Below are 22737 nucleotides of genomic sequence, written 5' to 3' on the forward strand. Positions count from 1 at the left end.
CATACAGTCATAGACAGTCACACACATTAGTGAAATGCAGTCACACACAGTCCCAACGCAGTTTTTCTCTGTGGGACTGCAGCATCTGGTTCTCCTCTGTAGAATGAAGCGATATAATTTGATCTAGATGAATGAAAGTAGAGTCGTAGTCCACAGAATACAGCAAATCCTTTTAAAACTTTAGGATAAGTCGATGAATGAACAATAAATAAACAGAGAGAGGTGTGAAATATGTTCTGTTTTCCTCCTCCTCCTCTGCTCCGCCCCTCAGAGCTTCTCTTGGAGTCAGCTGTGAGTCTCAGAAGAGTCGCTGGTCTCAGCGGTCGTCCCTCGCTCTTCTGAATCCGGGCTTCATGTTTGCTTGGAGCCTCTCAGCAGGTCCGAGAGTCGAGCCGCTGACTCAGATCGCTGCCGATTCCTCTGCTGACGTGGCTGAGAGCCATTTCAGCCGTGATCTGAGTCACTTCAATCCTTTTTATGTGGAAATGGGCTCAGTTTGACATTTTCACAGCCGTCAAAATTCCCTGAACGACGTTATTTTACCCAGAAATCCGATGACTCTGCCTAAAGTGGTGCTCTGCAGCCCACCACATGTGGGGCTTTGGTTTTTACATGAATTTTTTTTGGAAAATTAAATATGACAAATCATTTTTCTCTTATTTTTCCAGTCAGTTAAGCACACAATCTTTTAAAATGACTTTTAACATCAAGAGGTGACTGAAATCAGATAATAATCTAAGATTCCTCCCATGCTAACACCTCACATGCTAACACACATGCTGGTAATAAACACTGGTTTTCTTGGATGTTATTTATGTAGAGAGAAACAATATGCAGGGAGGTTAAAAAGCGGCGTGCAGCCTGCTGTCAGGGTTTCTTCTCCCAGTTTGAGGCCGACTGACTGGTGATTTGAACCGTCGCAGGATAACAAACACAGTCGTCCTCCCAGCGTCAGTCTGTTCAGGTGGTCAGTCAGGCAGAGGCGCCGGAGACCGCTGAGCTTTCTTCTGTTGGAACCGGAGAAACTTGAACCCTCTCCCTCCTGGGTTCTCTCGGCCCGCTACACTCTGAGCGATTTTCAACCGTTCCAGACAGAAGACGGCGATCATGAGACAGTTGTAGTGTGGTGTGAGTCGGCAGTCCTAAATTAACATTCAGACCGGTCCAAGGACCACCAAAGACAACCTGCGACCATTTATTTATTTATTAAGGACACTTCAGTTTCACTTTTCCCTCCCATCGCGATCTCGGAGAATTATTGGTCACCATGGGGGTTTTGATGACCATCACAGGCCAATCCACGAAGGTCCAAACATCCCCCAGCCAGCAGCAGGTCCACAGCCAGACAATACTGAGCAGCATTCACAGGAAGTGATCGAGAGAGGCTCAAGTTCACCAGCAATGAAAGCAAATAAGAACAAGAATTAGTGCAAATCGTGGTAGCTAAAGACAGGAAGGTCTGACTGTATGTACATGAGTCTAAAAAAATTTAACAGGAAATATATAATAAATAATAATAAAGTTCTGATCAGAGCCACACTGTTACTCACTTCCGAGTTCTTTCTCAACTTCCTAGCTCCCAAGTTGTCCTCTCCTTCCAAAATACATCTTCCAGTTCCTTTTTTTTTTTCTGTATTTCTGTCCAAACAATTAAATGCCACGAGGGTTCCTTTCATGCTTCGCAGGCTTTTTATTCTTATCCAAACACACCGACTGACATCCATCATGCTTGTTTCTATCGTGAGATCTGCACACAGAAAACTTCATGTTGCATCCACCACTTTTTAGATTCATGTCAAAGAGTGTAGCTCGCTTGGAAAGCTGACAATTCTTAAGCCGCCGTTAGTAGCCGGCCTGAGTTCCATAACGGTTAAAGCGAAAACTCATCATTTTTTGAAAAGTTTAGCATTTGGATTTAGCATTGGATTGGAAGCTGTTCACCATGACTCTCAACCAAACCCCCAATATGGACGTTAAAACTGAAAGATGGACTGGGGGTCATGTCAGTCTGGAGGCCGCCATGTTTGTTATTGTCCGTCTTCTGAGCTTGTGCAGAAGAAATATTTGCTGCAGTGGTGCTGTACGGCAGCAGTGTTTCAACTGTTGTTTTTTACGTCGCTCAGAGTTCATTTTCAGTGTCAACAGACCCCAAAATGCAAAGAAAGCTTTGCTCCTTCGCACGGTTCCGTAACCTGCCGATCTGTAGAAATGGTAGGATGTTTGAAAAGCGAGCGACGGTTTGGTTCGTGTCCGACAGGAGCGAGAGCTGCTGGGCCAGATGAGCGAGCTGCAGGAGGAGGTTTCCAGGAGGAAGAGCCACATCGCTCAGCTGGACCACCAGATCCACACGCTGAACGAGAACATCAGCACTCTGACCAAAGAGCTGGAGCTGAAGGGCAAGGAGGTGCTGAAGATCCGCAGCGAGGCCAACCAGCAGATCAGGTACGACCAGACCGACCAGCAGATCAGGTACGACCAGACCAACCAGACCAACCAGCAGATCAGGTACGACCAGACCGACCAGACCGACCAGCAGATCAGGCAGACACATGACGCAATGTGATGCTCTTCAGTGAACTCTCAGGAGTCCTCGGTCTCTTTTCAGAGCCGATACCGGATGTTAGTACAGAACAGTTGAGCATGGTTTTGTATCGGCGTTGGACAGATGTGGAAGTCCGACGAGGAAAACTTCAGATCGTGGCGTGACGCTGATTTCAGTTTTCCACGTTCTGTCTGACAAAGTTGGATTTTCGCATTAAAGACGGCGAGCGGACGCCCGACGTCCCGGAACACGAGAACGTCCTGCGGGTTCTGTGTCATCAGCTCGCCGAGCCGCGGCCGCTGATTACTCCTCTGAATGACGCCAGCCGCTGCAATCTGATGAAAGGAGGGAAAAAGGGAAAAGGACCGAGTCGGCCGGCTCCCCCCCCCCCCTCCATCCCGACCCCAGCCCCCTCCCCCGCTCCCAGTGTCAGGACTCCATTGATTATCAGAGTGAAGGTTATTTCGGTTCAGGGCAAAGTGAAATCCATAATCGTGTTCCTCCCCGCGGCGCCTCATGAATCTTTGAAGGTGCCGGACGGCGAGCACGTTCCAGCGTCTCGTTAGCCTCCGTCGCCTGGCCGCAGGAGGAGGACTTCCTCCAGGTTTCTAATGTCTGGCCACTACTGCGTCATCCCTGCTTTATTACAGCTTATGCTTCCTTACTGCTCTATTAATGCTTAATTACTGCTTTATTACATTTTGTGCTTCATTACTGCTTCATGACTGCTACATCAATGCTTTATTAATGCTTCATTACTGTTTAGTTGCTACATTATTACTGCTTTATTCCTTTTTATTTTTGCTTCATTCCTGCTTTAATTTAAATCATTAAATCACTTCTGCTTTACTCTTTATCACTGCTTTATGCCCAATTTTCTCTCTCTCTCTCTCTCTCTCTCTCTCTCTCTCTCTCTCTCTCTCTCTCTTGCTGTCTCTATCATTTCTGTTTCATCTCTCTGTCACTCTCAAGTTGTCTCCCTTTGTTTGTCCATCTTTTTTCTGTCTCTTTCTTCATGTGCTTCTGTTTTTCTCTATCAACCACTCCTCTTTCTCTCCCTCTTATATTGTCAATACTCTCCTCTCTCTCTTTCTCTCCCTCTCTCTCTCCACCCCCCCCCCCCCCCCTTCTCTCTCTCTCACATTTCTTCCTCTGTTACGTAACTCCCCTCCGTCTGAATCCTGTTCTCGGGGATAAAAATAGGCAGATAAATAAATAAAGAGGAAGCGGAGAGAGATAAGAAGCGCCCCCCTCGGGGGGAGTCGGCCCAGCCAGAGTGAGAGGCAGACAGACATCCATGTCCAGCCCCCCGTCATCCCCCTCTCTCCTCCTTTTCATCGCCCCCCCTCCTCTCCTGGCTTCGTTATCCTCATCTTTTATTCCTCCTCTGCTCGCCTCCTCGGCTCTTAAACCAGCTCGATCCAACATGGCCGACAGGGGGAAGAATCCATGACCTCCTCCTCCTCCTCGTGTGGTTTTACATAATGAATCCAATCATGACCGTCGCGTCCAGGTTCTCGTCCCAGGTCTGGTCTCCGGGCTCGTCCGGGCCGAGTCGCTCGCAGTGGAACTCTGAGGGGTTTTTTCAGACGGGGGCGTCGCGCTGACGCGAGGCGACGAGATGGGAAAGGACAGGGCGCGGCGTGATTCCAGAGCGGCGGACTGATTTGATGTGTTGTGATAAAACATGACCTGAAGTGACGTGAGGCTCCGTGACGCGGTTTGACGTGGAATAACGCCGCGCGTCCCCAGATATCAGGACATGCACAATAACAAGTCATGACATGACATGATATCTCTTTTAAAAAGCGTCACTCTGGTCGTCCTGACACGACGAAACGCCGCGTGGCGTGATGGTTGAGATTCGACGTGTCGATATGCGACGTATCCCCTCATCACAAGCTGCTGTTACTGACACTAGAGGGCGCCACATGTCCTGTAATACCAGGACGTACCTGTCAGTCATGAGCGGAATCAGATGGGCGGGTTCTCATGGGACTTTTAATTCCTCTTTAAACCCGAATAAAAGTTAATTCTGCTCTGAAACGACCACGTAAACACCTGGAATCTTTATTCTAAATTAGGTTTGATTCCGAGTAACAGAGCCGGTTTATTCTCCTTATATGTAAATTAGACTTGACATCATTCACGTTGCTCTGCTCATACCCGTTCCCTCGCGATGACGCAATATTCCAAGATGGTGGCCGTTGCAAGCGTGAGGTAGCCCTCACTGCGTCACGGCCGCCCCCGTCCAGTCAGAACGCTTCACCACTCTCAGCGTTAAAGAGGAGGTAATCCTACGGTTTTCACATCTAAACTCAAACCTCAGGAGTATCATTCAGAATTCTTTAATTCAGAATGAGTTTGTCCTGAATGAGCAGCGCCGTGTGGCCGCGGCCACGGCGCTTCACGTCGGATGAACTCTCTTCTCTCTAACCTTGACGTTTGATCCCATCCTGACACGAAGGCTTGGTCTGGAGAGTCTCCTCCGTCCTCCACTGATCCTCCGCCTCTGCTCCTCCTCAGGCTCCACGAGCAGGAGCTGACCAAGCGGCACGAGCGCGAGCTGGCCGAGCTGAGCGCCGTGCACAGCAGGGAGACGCAGAACATGCTGTCGGACTTCAACAAAGCCCAGGAGGTGCTGAAGGACAAGATCTCCGCCCTGCAGATCCTGTACGTACCCGCCCTCAGATCCCGGTCGGCCTCCGGCAGCTCCGCCCGTTCAGACTCCTGTCAGGTGTGGAGTGGAGGCAGCAAACAGCAGCGGTTTCCTCCGGGGAGAATTCCACCGGCAGCCTGAACGCTTCCCTCGCCTCTCTTCTGAACCCGTCTCTCCTTTGGAGTCAATCATACGATCAGATCCGAGCCTCAGAACGAGCAGGACACGTTTCCTGCAGGGATTCACCACACAGTGAGGAGCACTGACCTTCAGCTGCCTGCTGATACACAGCAGTAGCTGAATGTGTTTCCATCGGTGTGATGAGAGCAGAGCGCCACCTGCTGCCTGCTGAGGAAACTCTTCAACCCTCACTCACTCATCAGCATCAACATGTGAAACGCTTCAGTTTCACTCTGCAGGTTTTGTGAGGAACCGCAGGCTGAGTCCATTATTTATCAAACGTGTTTCATTGTTCAGTGTTCAGTACAGCTCGCTAAATGGCGAAAATAAAAATCCCCATATTTCAGTATTACGCCATCTCGTTCCATGTAAAGAGTGCAAAACGCTTGAAGTTCATCAGAAGCAAAATTTAAATAATCAAAAAGAAAAACAACAGACTTTAAACAAGATTAAGAAATAATTAAGATCATAATGAATAGTTAAGAAATAAATGATTTAGTAATGAATTGATGGATGGACAGATGGATGGATGGATGACTGGTGGATGGATGTATTTGAGATCAGTCAACCCACAGAGAGCCGTGAAGGCCGGCGGCGGTGACTCCGACTGTCTCTCTCTCTCTCTCTCTCTCTCTCTCTCTCTCTCTCTCTCTCTCTCTCTCTCTCTCTCTCTCTCTCTCTCTCTCTCCGCCACTCTGAAGGCCTTCCTTCTCTCCAAAGAGTCTCCGGCGTCGCCGCCACTCGGGCGCCAAACAGCCGAGCGTTGAGCGTTTGAGCTCAGCGAGCCGCCGTTCGGCCGCAGGTCGAGCAGAACGAGCCTCCACCTCCACAGCAGCAGGGACAGAGCCTCCACCGCTTCAAACAAATCTAATCCAATTTTAGAAATAGCTCAGATAGCAGTTCAGACGTGATCAACGTCTTAATACTGAAGCAGGAAGCGAGTCTCCAGAGGCTCGTCGTCTCCACTGCTTTCTGTTGCATTGTCTTCATTTCTCTCATCAAGTTTCGACAGAGGGTTTTTTTTTTTTTTTTTTTTTAACCATACGGAGGATCTTCAGAGCTGCGTGAGTCGGTTCCACCCTCCTCGTTCCAAACAGGGTGTTTGTAGTGAGGAAAGCAGCAGGATTTCTGTCTGACTGAGCAGCTCTGAGGAGAAGTTCAGCTGATTTCAGCTCCTCGTTTTCTTCCACCTGGACACTTTCTCTCCTCGCTCCACCTGCAGGAAGTTATTTTTAGAACGAAGCATAATCCTCTGAACATCAACCGCTGCACAGCCAACTGAGCGACTCTAATTCACCACAATAACCCCTGAAATATACATTTTTAAAAATATTTGTTGGCGCAAATATAGAGAGTCACTGAGCTCAGACCTGGAAAAGGTGCATTTTTTTCTCCTTTAATTCACTTTTTAACCTGCTGCTATGTTCATTTCTGCAACTGTTATTTATAGAAATGAAAGTTTCTAACATCGAGATTACAGAGCATCTTCCTCCTTTAACATCCAGATCATAGATTAAACCAATATTAGTACACAGTTTTAAATAGACGTCAGGATGAATTTGATCGTATTACCATTATATTTGCCACCATTGTCTTTTACATCTACATTCCAGGAGTTTATTCATTCGTCTCCAGCATGTTTGAACGTTCTCACGCCGACCTGATGTCCTCTCTGGATACCCTCCATCACGCCTCGTGTTTTTCAAGAAAAATGAGATTTAAGTGCTTCGCATTTCGAGCGTGCGCTCCCGAGTCCACGCGGAGGCTTTTTCAAGGCTTTCATCTGAATGTAAATGAGCAGCATGAGCGAGGCGGAGAGCTTCACCTGTGACGGCTCAGCTTGACTAATGGCCGCCGTCTGCAGCCCGCTCTGCGTTCGGGAAAATGTCAGTGGGTGTTGGAAGAGGTGGTGATTTCTCTGAAGGCCACTCGGATGGAAAAAAAAAAAAAAAAAAAAAACGTTATTACTGGGGGTTTTTGGGGAGAGTTCTCATAACTCTAAGTTGTTTTTGTTGAGGCGCAGAGAAGAGAAGCTTCCGGGTCCCATTACTGTTTTATTGATCAAAGGCTAATGGAAAAGGAAAGCCGATGAATGGCTCATCTTTTTAATCCGCGGCGGTACACGGATTTAATTCCCCTCACGCGTCTCGGCCGTCTCGTTCAACCAGCGCAGATCAAATGTTCCGCTCGCTCGCTTTCATGTTTCTGCACTGTTTGATGTCACGTATCTGATAAAGATCCACGGACGGAGCAGCTGGACGGCCTTTCAAACTGAATCGATGGACTGCTGGGATCCCCGCTTGTCCATTCACTCTCACACACACACACACACACACACACACACACACACACACACACACACACACCGATAAACTCGCATTTAGTGTTCTCTCTCAGAGTCATTGGTAGTTTGTAGCGTTGGCATGATCAACTAGCAGTTAGCTTTATTTTTCAGAGGTGTTATTAGTTTCTAGTATTAGAGTAGTGTACAGAGCATTACGTAGCATGCTAAACCACCAATTAGCTTTCTCTCTCAGAGGTGTTTGTAGTTTGTAGCATTATGCTTAACTACAAGTTGGTGTTCTTCCTCAAAATCATTGGTAGTTTGTAGCGTTAGCATGATGAACAAGCAGTTATCTTTATTTTTTAGAGATATTGTTTGTTTCTAGCATTAGCATGCTAAACCAGCAGTTAGCTTTCTTTCTCAGAGGTGTTGGTAGTTTTCAGCATTAATGGTAAAGCAGCAGTTAGCTTTATTTTTCAGAGATGCTGTTTGTTTTAGCATTAGCATGCTAAACCAGCAGTTAGCTTTCTTTCTCAGAGGTGTTGGTGGTTTGTTGCGTACGTCGTTCGGTCTGCATGGCGTCCGGTGAACCGCTGTGTCGTCTCGTCTCGTCTGGCAGGCTGGAGGGAACAGAGGAGAAGTTCAGGAACAGAGAGAGTCGTCCTGAGGATCTGCAGATCATCGCCGAGCTGAAGGACATGGTGTCCGAGAGAGAATCCCTGGTCAAGAAACTGGTGGTAGGTGACTACTGGCCACGTAAAAACCTGAACCCAAAGGAAGTACAAGTTTTTAGAAATGAGACACAGAAGACTGAAAAGTCATCCTGAGTCTGACGTGTGTTAAAGTCCTGATCTTTAGGCGACTGGAAGTCAGCCAGAACAACGCCCCAATGTATTTTCACATGTTATAAATTCACAACCGTCCAAGGTTGAGTTGCTTTTATGCAATCCTGAAAAAGTATTCAGGCTTATGGTTTGTTTTCAAGACCACCTGAAATGATTAAGTTTCTTTACTGTGGCTAAATTAATGATTTGACCTGAAGAAAAGATTTTAATATAAATGAAACAGGACCCGAGATCCAGCCCTGAGGGACACCACATCGCATCAGCGATGCAGTTTTACAGCATTTACCAGGGTTTTTATTGGTTTTACATTCCTCAGGGTTTTTACTGTAGTTTTTTTTCTAATGTCCTCCATCAGCAATGTCAAGGAAGTTGCTCGAATGCAAACAATCACAGACTAAACAATCCCAAAACACAGTAAAACACTGCAGAAACTCCAGTTTTTTAATCTAATATGCCAAATTTCTATTATGTTTACATCTGCAGTCAGTAAGTGTGACTAATGAGAAAAAAAAATGACTTTCATATGATGTGTCATTGATCTTCACCTCAGTAGAACTGAATCAATTATATGTGTGAGGATTCTAGAATTTGAGGAAGTTCTACAATATGTGAGTCTACATTTTGTAAGCGTTCTAGAATCCACAGTAGTTTTTTTTACATGGAAAGAGTTCTAGAATTTCTTCAAATGTGCTGAAGAACACTCTGGGATTGGAATACTTCCATCAACAGCCCGAAAAACTAATTCAGAGAAAAATGTTGTGCTTTTGTGATACAACAGTATAGATATCCTGCAGACCAAACCCACAAAAAGAGACCTTTCTTCTGTCTCTTCGTGGTCGATTGCAGCCGTACGTGAGCTCGATGCTAACCCGATTCTCTCCCGCAGGACGATAAGAAGTTCTACCAGCTGGAGCTCGTCAACAGAGAGACCAACTTCAACAAAGTGTTCAACGCCAGTCCCAACGTAGGAGTCATCAACCCGCTCATCAAGGTAGGCCCGGATGTCCCTGAACGCATCACACACACACACACACACACACACACACACACACACACACACACACACACACACACACACACACACACACACACACCGAGAGGTGCTCTGATGAACCTGTCGCTCCTTCTCTCTGTTTCTTTTACCCACTTCGTAGAGACGAGACCCACTCCAAATCATTTCACTTCCATCAGCGCAGCTCGATCAGGGCGAGAGGCCTCAGTCTCCTTCAGTCTGTAGGAACAAATGAGACCGGCTCCGGACCGCACCGGACTGACGACCCCCACAGGGGGGCGCCACCGTGCCTCCTGTAAAAAACAGTGAAAAGCCGGCAGAGTTTACCGTCTTCGCTTTCAAGACGTACTCTCAGAACCGCTGTGGGGTTTGGGCTGTGCACGCCGCCGTTTCAAGGTCTCATTTGTTTGCAGCAATTAAACCTTTTTCACCAAGTTAGGGAGTTTTTAGTGCGCCGGCACGATGCAGCAAAGCGAAACGTCCTTCGGTCTTAATGAGTGCAATCACGTAAAAACGGCATCTTTCGTGTGACGCAGCAGTTTCAAACCGGCTGAGAAGATTAATTTCTCTGCAATATTTAGCATCTTTCATTAAGGAAGCGGCGACAGGGAGGGAAATATGGTAATTCCTTTGTTTCATACAAAGAAAATGAGATAATAGCCCAAACAAGCCAACAGCTGCCGTCTGTTTGTAATGGAGCGCTGCAGGGATGATGGACGCGTGAACATTAGCGTCGCTGAGGCCCGACGGGATTCTCACATCACTTCGTTTACAAACTCTAATCTTACAGTCATTTAACGGGGATCGTTATAGATAAGACGTATCGCGGGTTTTTTTCTTGTTGATCACTAAGTTTTCCAAAAAGTATCGGTACTATATCACTGCTTTGATGACGATAGCAATACTGAAACACCTGAAACAGCAGCATTATATCGGTCAAATATCAGCATCATAGTCACTGAATCAATATTTTATTGATAGTGCAGTGGAATTATAGTGATATCATAGTCTTAAAAAAAGTAAAGTAAATCTGTATCAGCTTCCCCTGCATAGCTCCGCCCACTTTCCGCCCGCTAAAGCAGCAGGTGATGACGAGGAAGTGCTGGAGGGAATCTGTGCGGTTTTCCATCCCCACGGCGTGCGTGAGCTGAATGGTTTCCACTGCATGTCCAGCGCTCACCTGTCGACTCCATCTCTGGTTCTATAACTTCCAGTCTCCCTGTTCTGTCTCTGGTGTGGCGTGCTGACCTCTCCTGTCCTCTGTGTGTTTTTCTCGATCAGTCATTGGAGTGAGTCCTCCACCCGGTGTGTGTCGCTCTCCTTTGCTTTCCGAGCGTTTCTTGGTGACCTTTGAGACATCAGCTGCCTCTGACACATCTCTCTCTCTCCATTACCTCCCCTCCTCCCTCCATCACATGTATGAAAAACCAACCCTTTTGCTCCCTCTTTGACCCCCGTGCCCCTCCTCTTTTTCTTTTTTTTTTTATTTTTATTTTCTTGTCTGTGTGTAGCAAAAGAAAAAGAATGAGAAATCCGCGGCCGGCCGATTCAGCAGCTCTCCCAATGTCAGGGCTCTGGAGGCAGCCGGCACGGGCGTGGCGGGCGTGGCGGGCACGGGGTGCGGCGGGCAGCCCCCGCAGGCGCCCCCGCCCCCACCCCCGGCCCCGCCCGGCCGCCTAGAGCCCATCCCCGACTCCCCCCTCCACCACCTGGAGCTCAACTCCACCAAACCTCTTGCCCCGCCGACCCCTCCCACCAAACCCAAGAGTTTCATGAGGTGAGACCCTTTCGGCCTCCGGCGGCTCGCAGGGGGGGGCTCGTCTCTCGTCCGGCTCTAAAGCTCCTTCCACGGGTTCGACTCACAGCCTGAGTCGAACCTCAAAAATCTTTATTTCAATCAGAAGAAGAACACCTGTGCTCTTTGAGAAGAAATGTTGTCAGTGGGACGTCAGCAGGTAGCTGAAGACATGAGATGAGCTGCAGAGGATCATTAAGGAGGCTGGAAATCTCCTTTGTGTTGACGGTTCGCCAAACCTTTTGACAGATTAATCAAGTTTTCACCAGAATCTCTAAAATGAACTAAAACTAATTGACAGTAAAATAATAATGTGAATGCTTCGTTCTCTCTAAATAATCTGTGGGAAAAGAGCAGATAAATCGCTTTAGGAGCTGGAAAGATCACATCAAATGTCAGACACTCTGCATTAGGAGGGTAAAAATCACACTTCCGGAATACAGGACAGTTTTTTCATTTTTGTGCATCGTAGCTATGAACCAGAAATGAGCAAAAGCACAAAGAAACACAGAAATAAGCTGAAGTCACCTCTATCTGTGGGCCGTGGCAGACAACACATTGAAAATGAATCAATTTACTCATTATCACAGCAAAACAGAGGAAAGAAAGTATTTAATTATGTCCTTTTAAAGCTTCTTTATAATCGACCAAAAGATCCAACAATTCTGTATAATAAAAATATAAGACAATATTTTGACCAGACTTTGTCCTGAGAAGCATCTTTTAGAAATGGACTCGTCCATCTGGGACTAAACCATTCTGATGGCTCCACAAGATAATTTGATTTTATCAAAGTAGAACAACTTTCAGGAAATTCAGCTCCCTGCTGTGGTTAACTTGGCACTAAAACTAAAAATGTTACCATTAAAGCTAAAGAAAACCAGATTTATTGCTCTCATGCTAGTTGCTTCAGCTAGCTTGTTGCTAACTCCTCCCTCTCATTACCACGCTGAGGAAACTTTGGGTTTAGCTTTGTTTTGTGGTGTAATGTCTTTTTGGCAGATTATTCCTTGATTTTTAGCCCGTTCCTTTTCCCCTTTTAAATTGTGCCGCATTTGTAAGAAAACAGCATTAATCCAAAGATCACCAAGTTATTATGACTCTTAATTGCTGTATTGGCTTCGATGGTAATTTAAGATTGCTCTATTATAATTTTAAAAAATCTACAAAGCGTGAGCAAGCTAACCCGCTAGCCACAGTCATGACAGCTCTAGTAATACCATGTTGTACCTGAAGGTGGTGCGATTATTCGGTCTACAAGTCGCCCCAGTGACTCTCTGCTGCCACCCAACGTGCTAATAGCTGCTTTTCTGCTTTTGTGCTAATCAGTTGATTTTTTTAAACCTCAGCCAGGAATCCACACTCTCAATAAGTTACCGCTGGATTTAGCTTCGCAGCCAATCAGGTATCGGACTACCAACTGTGAGACCATCCATTCTACCAACAGAGCCACAGCAGCCACATGCTAACAAAAATTACAAGTTCGAAATACTAATCCAACATGGCCGCCCATCACTCCCCCTCTGGTGGGAGGTTTTGGTATTGCAGCAACAAATTCCAACAGTGGTGAAGTTAGCTCGTTTTGAGGCTTTTAGTTCCTGCAATCGCAGAAATCCCATAAACTCAGATGTGCTCCTGTAGGGGGCGGGGCTTGGCGAACTGTCAATCAAACCATCAGTTCCTCGAACTTCCTGCCGCAGCTCTTTAAATCCACAACAATCCAGAGAAACGATCTGAAGTCAGTCTCCACTGGAGCCTTGGAATGCAAAAGGGGCATGTTGTTTTCCTTTCCTTTGGTTTCCACGTGTCCGCCGTGTGTGTGTGTGTGTGTGTGTGTGTGTGTGTGCATGACGTCTCTGTTCAGGAAGTTATACACCGTGTCCTCTGCCGTGTGCCCGTCTGTCGTGTGGCTCCGTGTCTCCACCCTCATCTCCATCCGAACTGTCAGCATGCTGCATTGTGTGGCTCCGAGCCCTTCCCGGGACGGGGGGAGGTCGGGGTCTGTGACTCCGGACGTCCCGAAGCGGCGCCGTTTCTGATGAATGGTGTGACGTGTTGGCTGTGAGCACAGCTGCATGTCGGGACGCCGCGGCCGCCGGCGCGCCTGGCTCTTCAGACCGAGAGCATGAGAGCGGCGCCACTTCCTGTTGTTTCTGCTGCATGTTTACACTGCTGGACCAGGCACCGGCCACTCGGTGCAGGACACACACACACACACACACACACACACACACACACACACACACACACACACACACACTCAGGATGAGGTCTGATCCTGATGATCAACTGTTTAGAAGCATCTCACAATTTTTTTAACCTTTAATAGAACATTTCAAACACTGTGCAACACTGATCTGGGAAAGTAGCAACCAGTAATACGTATAATAAAGCCAATAATGGAAATACTTTGGCCATTTTTAAAGCAATACATCCATTACTGTAAATATTATGTACATTTGTATATAATAAAGCCAATAAAGTAAATATTTGGACATTATTAATCTAATCTGCCAATAATGTGGTAATTGTATCAGCTTTTAGTGCCAAAAATCTAATAATTTAATGTTTTTTTATTTATATTTTATAAAACGGTATAGCCATGAATGTACATTTTTGTCCATTTTTTATGCAATAAAGTCAGTAATATCAATATTTTGAGATTTTTAATGTGATAAATCCAACCATTTGCAAAATTTAGCTATTTTTAGTATATTAAAACCAATAATAGAATTTTTTTTTAGATATTTTCATATAATTAACGCAGTAATGCCAATATTTAGGACTCAATAATGAGATTAATGCAATATGCATAATGTAAAACAATTAGCCATTTTCAAGATAACCCAATAATGCAAAACTTTTCAGTTTTTAAAGAAATACAACCATTAATGTAAATATGTTGTCATTTTCTTATGTAATAAAGTCAAACTTGTAAAATTTGACCATGAAATTTTTACTATGATAAAGCCAACAATGTCAGAATGTGTGTCATTTTTGAATCAATAAAGCCAGTAATGTAAATATTTGGCCAAGACAAAGGCAGTCATGTAATACTTTGGGATATTTTTAATCAATAATGTAATCATTTTAGACATTTTTGTTTTTCAAGTAATGCAGCCGTCAGTATAATTTTTTTGGTCACATTTTTAATGTAATAAAGCCAAACACAGAAACAGTGAGGCACAGAAACTAGAACAAAACATTTAACAGAAAATTGCAATAAAACCAAGTGAAAAAAGAGCGTTTTAAAACTGATTTTCAGTTCCTCCATAGACCAAACAAGAGGTGAAGTGTAAAAAATCTTAAAAAAAAAAAAAAATGAAAAGAAAAAAAAATCGATGTATTTCAGTCTTGCTCTTAAAAACAAGCTGAAACTTGACCAGCGTTCTCAGTGAAAAGTAATGTGGCGTCCTCTGCTGCCCCCGTGTGGTCACAACCAGACATTACACCTCCAGTTCACTCAGCAGCCAAAATAAACTTTTCTTTAAATTTAAAAAGGTGAAAACACACAAAATTGAAACAATCAGAAACCTAAATATATAAATAAATATGTTTTGTGTGAATATACAAATATTTTAAGCTGTTTCTTCTCGTAGAAAGTGGAAATACAACAAATACATGTTCAAGGTATATGTTCGCAGTAGTGTTGTCATCCTCATCGTGGCCTTTCTCAAGCATGCATTTCAGAGAAACGTGGAAATAAGAGTCTTTTAAAAAAAAAAGTACAATATTGAGCTTAAATAAACAGATAAAATCAACTTTTTGTTGTTATAAATCAACAGTATTGATAAGCCTGAGCCTAGCTAACATGTTTCCTCAGCCGATTACTTTGCATAATTCTGACAAAACATTTAATAATCATGACTTTAAAATCACAATTCTCCTCTAAAACAGCTGCTCAACACACAGTAAAACCACGTGAATCGCTTTGTTAAAAGTTGCACAGTGTCTGTAGCTTCACATGTAAAAACATTTTGGTTATATAAATAAATTAATCTCACCTGAAACAAGTTGAAAGAACCTAAACTAATGGTACAACAAACTGCACATGTTGTGTCATGTCATGTCTACTTTGATAAGATTTTTTTTTTTGATAATTAACATTTTCACATTCAGTTTGCTGTAGCAGATAAACCAATGTGGAAAGTCGTACTTCCGTGTTAGGAACCCATGAGTGGGAAATACTGACTTCTTCCCATGGAGATGTACACTTGCTGTCATATTCATTGACATTGGATTTTGTTTTTTGTTTTTTTTTTCACTCTGAGCTTGCCACTTCCAAATTCCCACTAAGATGTACATCTCAAACTGGGAAGTCAGATTCTTCCCATTTCCCAGTAGGTCATAAATGAGTAATAAAGTAGACTCTGTTTGCTCTGCATTTTAAATACATTTCTGGTTTCCTCACAAAATTCTGTTCTTCTGACGGTGAGTTCATGTACCTGGGAACTGGGAAAAGTACCAGCTGGAGAAATGCCAGTTGTGAGTGAAGGACTTGTAGGTGAAATATGTTGGGTTTTTTTTTTTTTTTTGTTCCCATGTAATTTATTTTTCTCATGCCAAATGACAGATTTGCATCTCTGAATTCTGTGAAACTTCCCTCTTAAATTTAAATCCCAGAATTGAGAAGTGGGAAGTTTCCCTTTTCCCAGTTAGTCATGAATGCACCATAAGGTGGATATACTTTGCTGCTGTAGTTTTTTTGTTTCTGTATTTTGAATAAATTGTCGTTTTCCTCCTGAACATTTTGTTTTTCTCTTGGTGTGTTTATGGACCTGGGAACAGGTAAAAGTACCAGTTGGGAAAATCCCATTATGAACTATGCACTTGTTCATCCACAAACTTGCTTCTCTGAGTTCCCGGAGTGAAACTCTCCAGTCAGCTGCACATCTCAAACTGGGAAGCAGGAATTTTCCCATTTCTCAGTTGGTCATGAATGCACCATGACAGTAAATACGTCTCTGTTTTTCTCTCTAAGTTCTTGTGAATGTTGCATTTATGAACCTGGGAACTGCGAGGGTCCCACTTATGAGATGGGAATGTTTACAAGTTAACACTGAGCAGCAGACAAGTTGTTCCGTACATGGACTCATGCATCAGCGCTCGAGTACGAGTGTGTATGATTTACAAAGAGCTTTTTTTTTTTTGTTTAATAACTGGCAAGCTACATGTGCTAAGCTAATGAGGCTTGGCTATTTTTGCTTGTTCTTGTCTGAATATGCAAAGGTCACCCCGCACACTGGCATCAAATTTGCTTCTTTGAGCTTCGTTAAAATGTTCTAATTGAGAAATTCCCACTTTGACAGCATTCACATCTGTTTTCTTAACAGGGAAGTGGGAACTTTCCCACTTCTGAAGCGCTCATGAAGCCAAACAGAATACACATCATCTTTGACTTTCTCTAATCGTGCATTCGTGCACGTGGGAACAGGGAAAATAATCAATTGGGAAAATTCCATTTACCAGCGAGAAACTTGTAAATAAAACACTTTTTAGTCATTCTGTCTTCGTGTTCAGTGAGAGAGATTTTCTTATCTGGAGTCGTTTATCTCAAATTGGGAAATCAGAGCCTCCGTATCTTAGCTATTGATGAACACACCATCGTAGAGAGACTGTGCTTATCTGTATTTTCTGTTGAATCACTGAAATGAATCCGTAAGTTCTTATTCTAGCAGTGTGTTCATGCACCTGGGACCTGGGAAATCCCATTTAAGAGATGGGAATCTTTACAAAACAAAACAAAAAAACAAAAACAAACAAACAGTGGACGAGTCACCCTACAGATGCAGAAAAGCAGCATAAAAAATGAAATTACACAAACAGAATTATAACTTTATAGGTTGGTTGTATTTTACTGGCTAACAAACAGCGTACGCTAAGCTACTTCATTTCCACTGTCTTTACTTCAGATTTGTTCTCAATTGTCCACTTTCCCAGTTGTAAGTTCCCTTCTCACAGTATTCAGAAGTTAGAACTTTCCCACTCCCTGATTACCCCTGAACACACCACACCACAGAGCTACTTTTCTTCAATTTCAATACCTGTTTTTTTGTTTTTTTGCTAATTTTCTGTGAAAATGTTTTGAGCGTACAGTCCTTCCATTTCCTCCTTGATTTCTTCTTATTCTGTCTTTAACTCAACTTCTTTATTTCCTTCTTCTTCTCTTCTTCTCTGCTGTTTTGCTGTTGCGTTCCCGCCGTCGTAGCCCTCCTGAAACAAAGGACGCCGCCATCGACTCCCCGGACGCGCAGCGCCAAGAGTGGTTCGCCCAGTACTTTTCCTTTTGATCGACCACGAACCTGCAAACACGAGGATTTCAGCATGTCAACCCGAACTTTGAAAAAAAAAAAAAAAAACTTAAAAAAAAAAATAAAAGAAACTGAAAGGCGGGGAAAACAAAATTTAAAAAATGTCGACGCTATTTGTTATTTATTGTCATTGAGCGTTGAAGGGTCTGCGGGTCAGTTCACCACAGACTCAGTCGACTCACCGTGGCTTGAGGACTAAACGACCATCTGTGGACCAAACGCACAGAACTCCATGTTGGAGACTTTCTCCGGCTGAGCTGGAGCTGAACTGAGTCCCATCCGTCACCAGGCTGATCCCATTTGATCCGGTCCGGTCCGATTGTTCCAGTCCGATGCAGTCTAATCTGGTCCGGTCCGATTGGTCAAATCCGATCCGATTTGATCCAATCTGATCAGGTCCGGTCTGGTCTGATTGTTCCAATCTGATCTGGTCTGATCTAATCCGATCTGATCTGTTCTAGTCCGGTTGTTCAAGTCTAATTAGATTGTTCCAATCGGATCTGATCCAGTCTGATCATTCTGAATAGATCAATTGTTCCGATCATATCTGATCCAATCTGATCTGATCTGATCCAGTCCGGTCTGGTCTGGTCTGATTGTTCCAATTCGATCCAGTCTGATCCTGTCTGGTCCGGTCGGATTGTTCCAATCCAATCTGGTCTGATCCAATCTGATCTAGTCCGGTCGTTTCAGTCTGATTTGATTGTTTCAATCTGATCCGATCCAGTCTGATAATTCTGAATAGATCTGATTGTTCCAATCTTATCTGATCAAGTAGTTCTGGTCTGGTCTGAACTGATCTTAACTGATATAGCCTGATGATTGTGATCTGGTCAAATCTGATAATCCAATCTGATCTGATCTGATTCAATCTGATGGTTGCGATCCAGTCTTATTCATTAGTTCCGAAATGATCCAGTCAGATCATTGTAATCCAATCTGATCAAATTGTTCCAATCTGATCCAATCTGAACTAGTTGTTCTGCTCTGATCTGGTCTGTTCTGATCACTTTCGATCTGATCCGATTGCTCCGATTGTTCCATTGGGGACGAGTTCGCCTCTTACGTACAGTGACAACGATCATCAGTATGTTCGATGTTCATTTCGTTCCTTTGACTTCTTTAACTTATTTTGCAGTTTTCTTGAAACTAGAGCGAAAAAAAAAAGAAAAAAGAAAAAAAAATACCTAAATGAATAAATACAAATGAGTGGTGCATTATCATGCTGCTAATTGCCATTGTTGGACTACAGTAAGAAATATATATATAAAGAACTATATGGTAGGTTATTGTGCTCTCTCTCTGTACGTGGGCCCACTGCATACAGCATCGTAGACTAGGGGGCCGATCTCCGCCAGACCACCGGTACCTGAGAACAGGCCTGGACTTTAGGATGGCTCCATCATGGCCAGTTTGTTACAGCTGCATAGAAGTTTCAGCCAATTTTGGTAGAATCTAAAAAAGAAAAAAAAAAAACCTGTTTGTATGGTTGTCTGTCTCAACACAGATATAATGATGTCTCACCGATTTTAAAAAACAAAAATAGCATATTTTATATTTATATTATAATGTGTATGCTTAATAAATAATTATTGTGACATTTACTCATGTTCTGTTGTCTTTTTTGTATGAATGTGACTGTTTGAATTGAAAAAAACGTTTAAATAACGTAACATTCACATAATATTAGTTTGAAAAAATTAAATATTCAAGTTTTATTGCACAAAGAAAGGAAATCGAGTGCTGATTGGGGAAAAAAAGAAAACCTTGCTCAAATGGTAATTGGATTGTTTTTGTTTTTTTGGTTTTTGTTTTTTTTTTTGGTTTTTGTTTTTTCCAATTGGACAAGAAACATTGATCAACTTAGTGTAGTAAATGAGGTCCAAGGCCAGCTTCAGAATATTAAAAAGAGAAAAAAAAGAAGAAATTCTTGGGCTGGCGAACAGTTGTAGTTCCAAATGTGGCCGCAGCTCGTCGCTGTTGCATCTTTGATCGTCTTCCGGTTCACGCTACCGGAAGTGGCTAAACCGACATGGCGGCTGCGGGAGCCGCGTCGCCGGGCCGGCTGGTCCAGTACGTGGTCGTCCGCTCGGACCTGGTCCACAAGCTGTCGTGGCCGCTCGGAGCCGTCATCACGCAGGCCTGCCACGCGGCCACGGCCGCCATCCACCTGCACTACGGGGACGCCGACACGCAGCGGTACCTGGAGCAGCTGGACTCCATGCACAAAGTGGTGCTGGCGGTGAGGGCGGAACTCCGTCCGGATAGTCGCACATTTGAGATTTGAACACGCTCACAGCTCATATTTCACACAATATGAACACTTTAAAACACAGTTACACTGTGATATCCCTCTATTTACTATACGGCAGGAGTTAATTCATGCTAAGTTGAATTTTTAATAGTTTACAAGGTTCTTTTCAGTGCTTGGATTGTGAGCAGCGGGCTAGTCGGTCAGCTGAACGACATAAACATGAACATCGCAGCATATAAATGATTATGCTCCTCGAGAGGCCTTTTGTAATGTAAAACTAACGCCGAATTAAAGTTAAATAGCATCCTATTATAATGCAGCGAGACAACAGTGTCTTCCAGTTAAGTTAACCCTAATAATACATTAGATTATTAAAATATCATATTCCTGATGCAGATTTGGTATTGGAGGCGTGTCAGGAGAGTTGTTCATAATACAGGGGCTGTGATGGTTTATGTTGGGTAGTCCTTATGACCAAATGTTTTAATATAATCTCTATATTCTATAAAAGTGCAAGATAAAATGCTATAGGGACAAGAAAACAATAAAGGACATTCGTAAAACAGTAAAAAACCAGGAGCAGAGTCTCAGGCTGAGCTAAAAGCCAATGAATAAAAATGTTTTTTGAAGATTTCCCAATGAAATAAGAGTTTTATTCTAATTTTTAAACTTGTATCAATTTCATCCATGAAAGTTCAGTTTAAACTGAAGATTTTAATCATAGATCACAAATTAAAACATCTTGACAAGGTTTTACAAATTAAATCAGTTTCAACTTTAATCTGTGAAACAGGCTGAATCAGAAGTATCAAAACATGTCCTGATGATATTCTGACTGATCGAACTTATTGATAACAGACACTGGAGTAAGTGGAGATTTAGTACCTTAAAAGTTATGTCCAAACACGGAAACAATGAATAATCAACCAGAAGAAACACTTGAGGGGAGGGGGGCAAAGTTCAAACCAGTTGAAAAATATCAGAACTGAACTACAACTAAGATATTGTGCATCACTATTAGAGCATCTTCCTCCTGATCTAACTCCAGCTGGACCTTCAGAAGACTGACTTTCGAACCAGATGTGTGACCCCCCCCCCCCCCCGGTGAGATAATAATGTGTGTATTTTTCTTCAGGCCCCGGACGAGGCCGCCCTCTCTGGCCTATCGGATAGCCTGACGGAGGCCGGCGTGTCCCACAAGCTGTGGGTGGAGCAGCCGGAGAACATCCCCACCTGCCTGGCTCTCAAGCCGTACCCCAAAGAGGCCGTGCAGCCACTGCTGCGCAAGTTCAAGCTCTTCAAATGAGGCCGGCTCCGGGCATCCTCTGTCTGAGACTATGGTGGGGGGGGGACTGAGATGTGAGAAGAAACACACAGAAACATGTCTTCACCTCTGGAGGTCAACAGCAGACATTCATTACACTATACAGCCTTTTTAGCTGCTTTATAATGCAAATAATGTATTGAAGTAAAATCCATAGTTTCAGCAACATGTCATTAAAACAACCAGACCACAGTGAGTTAGCATTAGCATTAGCATTAGCCTGGATCCACAGTGGTTGGAACTAGCTTTAGCATGTTTAGGTTTAAAGTGAAAACAAAGTTTTGATTAGTGTTGTTTTGGTGCTCGGATCCACTGAAAACAATCTTTTGAAAATGGCTCACAAGGTGGAACTTTTTGAAAAAGTGCCGTCAGCTGTCAATGTCTCCATGGAAACGCTAAATAAAATTACAATATTTAAAAATGCTTTATCTTCCTGGGAGCAAGGAAGAACGCTAAGTTTTGAAAATGTATCTAAATGTGTGAAAATGCTCATTTTAAAACAAAAAAGCTCCTCTGGAAAGAGAGAAATTGTTGAAAACGCTCCTCTGTGCAAACCAGGAACAAGGCTATGCTGTGAAAATGTGACTTTGGAGAAACGAGGGAAGCAGATGCAAGTTTTTGAAAACACTCCAACTGAGTCTGAGTGAAGCTGTGATGCGCTTGTCTCCATGGTGACACATCTCCATGGCAACACTTGTCTCCATGGCAGCACTTGTCTCCATGGTTGCGCTTGTCTCCATGGCGACGGAGCCGGAGTGTTTGCCAGAAGTTCCGTTTCCAGGGACCGCTGTCCTGTCGTGGAAACGGATCTTTAGCGTTTTCACCTGAAATGTTTTCTGCTGATGTTTCAGCCACAACTCTGTGAGCAAAAGAAACTCTTTTCCATTGAATAAAGTGTTCTATAGCTGCAAAAAATATTGAACTATGTCAACTGTATCCAGTCTGTAGGTTTCTGTGTTTACCAGGACTGTGGTTTATGTTTCATTTGGGACTAAAATCCCCTCTGGCTCAGTCGGTCTGCTGCTCAGGTCTATTTTTGGATTAAAACAGCAGAAGCAGCTTCCCGCTGACCGACGGTGATGAAGAAGAGGATGACGATGAAGATGATTTCCATAGTAAATACAGGCTGTAGAGGTAGAAGCAAAGCGAAGCAGACTGCTGGGCTCTGACTCATCCTGAGACTACGAGTGGCTCTGGAGGCGTTCAGCGATGGCGACACGCTTCGCTTCGATGCCGAGAATCACGCGATGAGGAACCGACTCGGTGTCGGCCGTCCAGCTGCACCACTCCTTCCCTCCCTCTCTCCTCTCTCTCACATCAGGATGTCATACAGAACGACTCCTGAAGACATGGACCTGCTCAGGTTGCTCTCACACAGCGGTGCGTTGGTGCGGTGAATCGCTCTCCGCTCCCCCGGAACAGGGGTTCGTTTCCCCGTCTCATCAGGACTCTGAGCCTTCATGACCAAAACTGAGTTTGTCTGCATCTGAAAACATGCTGGTTATATGCAAATCCAAAGAATAAAGTGAAC

General features: G+C 44.0%; 2 protein-coding genes across 2 annotated transcripts in view; both read left to right on the plus strand.

Moving 5' to 3' along the window:
* The window catches only part of fam184ab (family with sequence similarity 184 member Ab), a 110126-nt gene extending 92471 nt beyond the window's left edge, over nucleotides 1–17655 (plus strand). The window contains exons 17-22 of the mRNA XM_030110412.1: nucleotides 2258–2442; nucleotides 5069–5215; nucleotides 8285–8402; nucleotides 9397–9501; nucleotides 11034–11299; nucleotides 17526–17655. Coding sequence (XP_029966272.1) covers nucleotides 2258–2442; nucleotides 5069–5215; nucleotides 8285–8402; nucleotides 9397–9501; nucleotides 11034–11299; nucleotides 17526–17607 — 903 coding nt within the window. The 3' untranslated portion in view covers nucleotides 17608–17655. The remainder of the gene's footprint in view (nucleotides 1–2257; nucleotides 2443–5068; nucleotides 5216–8284; nucleotides 8403–9396; nucleotides 9502–11033; nucleotides 11300–17525) is intronic.
* Nucleotides 17656–19656: 2001 nt separating this feature from the next.
* Nucleotides 19657–22737, plus strand: ptrhd1 (peptidyl-tRNA hydrolase domain containing 1). Its single transcript, XM_030110237.1, has 2 exons — nucleotides 19657–19870; nucleotides 21018–22737. Exons 1-2 carry the CDS (start codon nucleotides 19661–19663, stop codon nucleotides 21186–21188), a joined length of 381 nt encoding a protein of 126 aa, XP_029966097.1. The 5' UTR covers nucleotides 19657–19660; the 3' UTR covers nucleotides 21189–22737.

This window comes from Salarias fasciatus, chromosome 15 (genome assembly GCF_902148845.1).
Source record: "Salarias fasciatus chromosome 15, fSalaFa1.1, whole genome shotgun sequence".
NCBI lineage: Eukaryota > Metazoa > Chordata > Actinopteri > Blenniiformes > Blenniidae > Salarias > Salarias fasciatus.